General features: G+C 36.5%; 1 protein-coding gene across 1 annotated transcript; it reads right to left on the bottom strand.

Moving 5' to 3' along the window:
• Positions 1 to 4,986: 4,986 nt before the first annotated feature.
• LOC127450801 (immediate early response gene 2 protein-like) lies at positions 4,987 to 6,611 on the bottom strand. The gene has a single exon (XM_051715165.1). It carries the CDS (start codon positions 6,487 to 6,489, stop codon positions 5,914 to 5,916), a length of 576 nt encoding a protein of 191 aa, XP_051571125.1. The 5' UTR covers positions 6,490 to 6,611; the 3' UTR covers positions 4,987 to 5,913.
• Between the last annotated feature and the right edge of the window lie 378 nt (positions 6,612 to 6,989).

Genomic DNA, 6,989 nt, shown 5'->3' on the forward strand with positions numbered 1-6,989 from the left:
TCTTCAATCAAAACTAAAAGACTCCTATTTGAGTGTAGAATATCTGTTAAAACTATCTGTTTCACTATATTATTATCAACTAAGCTTTTAAAATGGCCAGTAACAGTTGCTTTTTGATTGTGTTAGTTAAAGTTAGAACTGATAACTTGCATAGAATAGCATGGTGCCTTGATCCCACCACAGAATAAAAAAAAATAAACAGGTAATTTTTACTTTATTTTGTGCGATTCCAAGATATAAAGATATAAAGTCACGCTTGTCCATTTAAATCTTGCAATTGCTAGGTATAAAGTCGCAGTTATGAGAAATAAAGGTAACACTTTACAATAAGGTTCCATTTGTTAACATTAGTTAAGAACAGAAGTTAACATGAACTAACAATGAACAACTGTATTTTTATTAACTAACATTAACAAAGATTAATAAATGCTTTAAAAATATATATATTGCTAATTGTTTGTATTTGGTACCTACACTGTAAAAAAAATCCTGTTGTTTTAAAAACAAAACTGACAGCTATGGCTGCCAGAATAATTATGTAAAAAATACAGTAAAAATGCAAACAACTTTACAGAACAACCTGTAAATTTTACAGTTTAAAACTGTTGTAATTTACATGACCACAATGGCACTGTAAAAAAAAAAAAAAAAAAAATCTGTTAAATTTACAGTAAAAGAAAAAAAGTCATAAACTTGATATTAACCTTCTGAAACTGTAAAAATCTGCTTTTTTATTTTATAAGATATGGTTAATCGCCATAAAAATTACAGAAGAGCACATGATGACATGAAGTTTACAAATAGTGGCTCTTCCAGGAGAAATGACCAATAAACATGTAGAGACATTGCTCAGTGTCACTCACACATCAGGGTAACACATGTGAAATTAAAATTATGCAGTAAACATTAACTAAACTACATCAAATATAACACAGAACACACCAATGTATGTAACTGATAATTGTGGGAATGCCCGATTATTGTTTTTACTGTAATTTTAAAAATAATTTACTGTAAAAAGTAAATGTACTCTCTTGTTAAAAATTATGTAATTTTTTTACCATTAATTATACAGGAAAATCATACTTTTTACATTTAAAAAAATGTATTGCTTTTTAAAATATAATAAAAAATTTTAATGTATATTTTACAGTTAATATTCGGTAATCAATTAACGTTTTATCTTTGTAGCATTTTTACAGTCTTTTACCATTAAAATTACAGACATTTTTTACAGTGTAATGTATTAACTAATGTTAACAAATGGAACCTTACTGTAAAGTGTTACCGAAATAAAAGCTGACACAGAGAAATTTTATCAAGTCAAAATTGCGATAAATAATCAATTGTGAGAAATAAAGTCGAAATTGCAAGATTTAATGCCACAATTGCAAGATATAATGTTGAAATTGCATGATAAAAACTCACTATTGTGACATATCTTGAAATTGTGAATTACAAAGTCACAACTGTGAGATATAAAGTCAAAATTACCTCAATTTTTATTTATTTTTTATTACATGGCGGGATCCAGTTTCTATAGAATAGACCTTGTTCAGAGTAGCAGTCTTCCATATTTAATGTTTAACGTGAATGAAAACTAGACTGTGAGGAAGACTTAAGCTATGTCCTAATATGCGTACTTCCCTACTATAGTATGCCAAAAACAGTATGCCAATGGAGTCGTATCAGGGGTGGATCTACCGGGGTGGCAAACGGTGGCAAATGCCACCCTAAGAAAAAAGGCATTGCCACCCCATCTGCCACCACAGTATCAGTATACAAATGTATAAAATATAAATGTAAGATGTTGACATTGTGTAGGGGTTCATTTATGTCGAACTGCTTCAACTCTCACTGGACACACATATGACTACACAGACTGATCACGTGATGGGTTACAGCAGCAGTCAATCACGTACTTGCTGCTGCAGCGCATGTGCATTGTTTGGGTACTCGCGGGCTTAGGTTTTTGAGCTTATTTCCTCAACCACAACAACAATATGACAATATGGACAAATACATGAAGAGAAAAAAGAGGTAAGAGATTCATTTCAAAATTTTTTTCGAGTCTTCACCGAATGATTATTCAATATATTGCCGTCAGTTGAGATATGTCCTCAGCACTTTCTGAAATAGCTTTCGTCAGGTATGTGTATAATCCAGATGAAACATCTCCAGTTCTTGAGTAGGAGTTTCTATTTTATCTGATCTGTGTATGTTTTGACTGGCGATCAGGTGCTGGAATGTGTTATTTTGAATTTTATGATAAATGTTCATTGTGGTTGTTATCAGTGTCTTTTAGTGTCAGCAGTTTTTTCTGCAGCTCACACTCTTTTCCAGGAAATAGAAAAGCTAAATATGTCCCCCGTTGTGATGGCCCTCTCAGCCATATTGTTTGTGTGTATGTAGAGTGTGTGTTTTTGTCTTTATCTCCTTCACTCTTAATCATTCTCAGGTGTGGGGTAACCAGGTGAGCTGATTGTTAATGGGGAGCACCGGCACGCAGTGTGTTTCCTCCCTATATAAACTGAGTGTTTCATGGCTGGGTTATGCGATGGGAGACGGATGTCATGAGCTGTGCCATCTTGGTCACTGATGCTCTCGCACAGATTCCCGCTGCTGGAGCGGAGAGTTTGTGGTTGTCGCTGTCTGAACTTCGGAGTTTGCTGTTTTTTCAAATACAGAACGGTCAATAAATGTGTCTGTGTTTCCGCAACTCTCGTCTCCCCGCATCTTTTATTGCATTTAATTTTTTAAATGTAACACCCATCCACTGACATACAGATGCAATTTTGGTTTTATTATAATAAAAAGTTATATTTGGGTGAATTAGAAACCAGAACCTCTAAAAACTAGATGCAAAAATTAACCACTAGACCAATCAGTCATGTTCTTGGTTAAATTGCTGATCTGTGTGTTCATCTACCGACTAACAAAATCCCAAGACTGATAGTGGCAGATGCAGAGATGAAATTACCATATTATGTGAAATATCTATTTGAGTAAATAAGTCATTAAGAACAAATGTTTATCAAAATAAGTGATTTAAAAGAATCTTTTATTGTACATAAAATAATGAATATTCATGAGTTTCACAGCACTGCCACCCAAAGTACTGTTTTCCTAGAGTTTCTTTTTATTTAGAACTAACTCTGTGTTATTGTTCCCTTTCAAATGGCTTATTCCAGTTGTAACAAAGTTGATAGGCCTACAGGATTTTATTAGCAGAATAACGCTGGGTATGCATGCACTCTCCATCCATGGATACACTTAACAAAATAAAACAATTTGGCCTGCATAATGTGGTGAAGTTTATTCCAGATTGCCAGTTTTATTTCAAGCTAAGGAACATTTAGAATTTGTTGATGTGTTTAATAGACAATGTCTTGGTACTCTTGAGATTTTTTTAAAATATTTTTTTATGTTGGCAAATCAGTAGCAAAATGGTTACTATGTGGTTTCTGTGGAAATGCAGTTGTATTGGAAACATGGATATTTATAATTTGATAGTGACTCCAATTAATGAACTAGTACTTGTTGCAATGATGCTTGGTACCTTGATCCATAAGAACTATGCATGGGCGTTCGCTTTGGTGTTGCCACCCCTCATAGTCTGCATGCCACCCCCTTGCCACCCCATAAAAAAATTATAGATCTGCCCCTGAGTAGTATGTCAGCATCTTAAGTATTCATAAAACAGTAAGTGAGAAATACCCAGGTGACATTTCTGGTGAGATTGTGAAGTGATGATTGCCTGGACACTTCAGTATCCTATAACCCCATGGTAGCTACAGAGACATCCAGATTTTCGCGGTTATTGTTATAACTATATCATATATGGACCTTTTTCCAACTTCCGGGTTTTGAAACGTTTAGGGAAGTAAACCACTGCAGGGTAAATTTCGATTGCGGTAAGTGGGAGGTGAATGTGAGACCATGCCAAATACCCATTTGCTCCAACAGCAAAATAAAAACTGCACTAGCCTATTACATTTTCATTACTTTCCAAATTAAGAAAAAATAAAATAAATAAAAATAATAAAGAGCTATGGAAAATGACAGCCAGAAGAGAAAATATGGCAAATTTATTGTCACTCTCTCACCAGCTGTATTAGAAATCTCATTGCATCTGTAGCAAGAGATTTTACTTATTCCAGAGTAATATAATACAAAGTATAATGTTATCAATTTTTACTAATTAATTCAAAAATTGCAAATATTAAAAGTCAGCTTGATTTAAGATGCTAAACAAGGCAGAAACACGTCGTCATTGCCCACGTTCCCGGATGAATTTTCGGAATCTTTTTATACTGCTCACCTGCATATCTAAAGTGCATACTTTTTTCTTTTTACCGGCCAAGAGGTGCGTCCTTCATTAAATGCAGTACATAGGCTACTCTGACAGCATGCGATGTTGAAATTAGCTTTAGAGTCTCTTCAATGTCATACACCTTATAAAGCTGTATAAAGGTCCTAGAACTCGTGTTTTCTGTAGTTTTGTTTACTGTATTTTTGTTCCAATGTTTTGTCAGTAACAACAGTAGACTATGACCCATTGAACAGACTGTACTCATCTCCCTCACAGTCTCATTTTCATTCTTGTCAAAAATTTAAAATGGCGCTACTCTGAAAGGTCTGTAGAGAGGAATATCAGGATAAGGAAGAAAGCTGTTTCATGAATTGACAAGTTTGGGTTTGACAGCACTTGCTGATAGCCCATTAATCCTCTGTAAATGACTTAAACGTTTTACTGCTGTTATTCTTTTGTTCTCCATTTCCTGAGCCCGGTTGGGGGTTGAAAAGAAGTGGGAGTGTTAAAAGAGATGACAGCGTTCATCCGGCCTGATGCGCTCACCGCTTCCTGCCTTCAGCGAAAAAACACCTCCTGCCTTCGCATACTTTGCAAAACAGTGTCGCGTACCACCATTCAACCCCAGCTGACTCAGAAAATTTCCCGGATAAACCAGTCTTCACACACCAAAATAATGTTTGGGATTATTTTATTGTATACAAGTGAGGTAGACAGATTAATCACCAAAAATGTATGTTTGCTGTAGCTTATTATATCATGTTGTTGAGAAAAAAATCCCAATCAGTGCAATGGCCAGGCAAGCCTGGCAGCACCTTACATATCCAAATACGGTCTATTTGGACCAACCACATTAAAACAAGAAAACATTCTTGGGCAACACTTTACAATAAGGTTCCATTCGTTAACAATGCATTAGGTATTATGAACAAACAATGAACAAAATATTTTTCACAGCATTTATTAATCTTAGTTAAAGGTATAATAAAAATACAATTGTTCATTCATGTTAGTTCATAGTGCATTAACTAATGTTATAAAACTTATGCAACTTTTGATGTAATACAAGTTTACATGTTGCAATTAACATGAACTAAGATTAATAAATGCTGTAAAAGTAATGTTCATTGGTAGTTCATGTTAACTAATGTTGTGAACTCATGTTAACAAATGGAACCTTATAGCAAAGTGTCACCCATTCTTGGCAAATAAATACATAAATAGAAAAAGTTCGTGTTAATGTCCATGGAAGTGGTCTCCTTCACACTGCTCGTAGAAGCAGGTAATAGTAGGCTACCGTGTTGTCATGTCCTGGATCACTGGAACAGTTTGCACACGCAACATTAGTCACAACAAGTTTCCAAACCAGCCCGCTCTTTGATGAGTAATCGACTGTGACTGCATTGTTCCACTGTGAGTAATCACCCATTACCTTCACCAGATTTGGGACTCCCTTTAGGCAAGTGCTGTTGACCTAGTACCACAACAGGAACTCTGTGGCAATTATATGTGCCACAACACACGTTTCCCTCCCTGGTGGGCAAAGTTCACTTGACCGCACTGGTCAATATATTTGTGCTGAGCCATTTAGCGCTGTCCCTTCAAAATGTGACAATTGTTCTTGGCATATGTACAAGTGACAACGAGTCTAGCTCTCTGCCACAGTTCGTGGAATTATTCTGTGCAGTCTGAAGAATTCCTCTGACCTCTCCAAACTCCAGTTTGGCTTTTTTGCATGGTAGGAAGTCAGGCGCTGTGGCAGTTTTGCTTCGTCGCTTTCTAGAGCGGCGCTCCAGTCCGGTTGGGCTGCAGTTCTCTTTGTCCACCGTGACTCCTGCAGGGCAGTGCAGATGCGAATCACCCTCGAGCGCAGACATGTGCGCGTCCTCTGTAGATTGAGTCGCGCACTGTGGAGTTGGCACTTCTGACACCGTGGAGATCGTTGTGTCCATCGGCTCTTCTGATTGCGATGTGTTCTCTGTGACACTGGTTCTGTCAGATTGCCCCTTGCTCTCGCTTGTCAGCCGGGCAGAGTGGTAGATGTCCCTGGCAGATTTCATGACGAGTGTCAGCAACAGGCTCCGGTGCAGCCGGAGTCCACCACGCTGGGTGCGCGAGCTGTAAATTTTCCCCAAAGCCTGGATCATGATCTGCTTGGCCTCAGCTGTGACATCCATTGTTGAAACTTGGTTGTCACTTAACTAATTTCACTTTTAAAAACACTGTTTACTTAATTTTCTCAGCGCTTAGTTTACTTTCAGCGTCGTCCCATTCACCGGAGTAAACCCCACAGGCTGGACAGCGGGGTTTATATAGTTTTGGTGACGTAGGCGCTTGTGACTGACAGTCGGGCTCCTCCCATTCTACTCTCTGTTTGAGGAAATACGTGAGAACGTGGATCAAATGTACTTCTAACATAGTCGGTTATCCAGTTATTGTTTGATGATTAAGTGATGAATTAATCACCAATCGGCGAGCACAACACTTAATAAATGACAAACACATACTGAAGCAATATCAACGTCGATGTAATCATATAATATGCTAAATTTTTAGATAATGCATAGATTATGATCAGATTATATTATGTATATATGTTATATTTTACATGTCATATCTTACTCTACAATGCAACAAAATAACAATACGGAGGAAGTTTTTTTAAGACATATTAATG

Source organism: Myxocyprinus asiaticus, chromosome 13 (assembly GCF_019703515.2).
Source record: "Myxocyprinus asiaticus isolate MX2 ecotype Aquarium Trade chromosome 13, UBuf_Myxa_2, whole genome shotgun sequence".
Classification (NCBI taxonomy): domain Eukaryota; kingdom Metazoa; phylum Chordata; class Actinopteri; order Cypriniformes; family Catostomidae; genus Myxocyprinus; species Myxocyprinus asiaticus.

What these genes read in the sequence shown, in the direction of transcription:
- LOC127450801 (XM_051715165.1), bottom strand. Translation starts at nt 6,489, where the DNA reads ATGGATGTCACAGCTGAGGCCAAGCAGATCATGATCCAGGCTTTGGGG.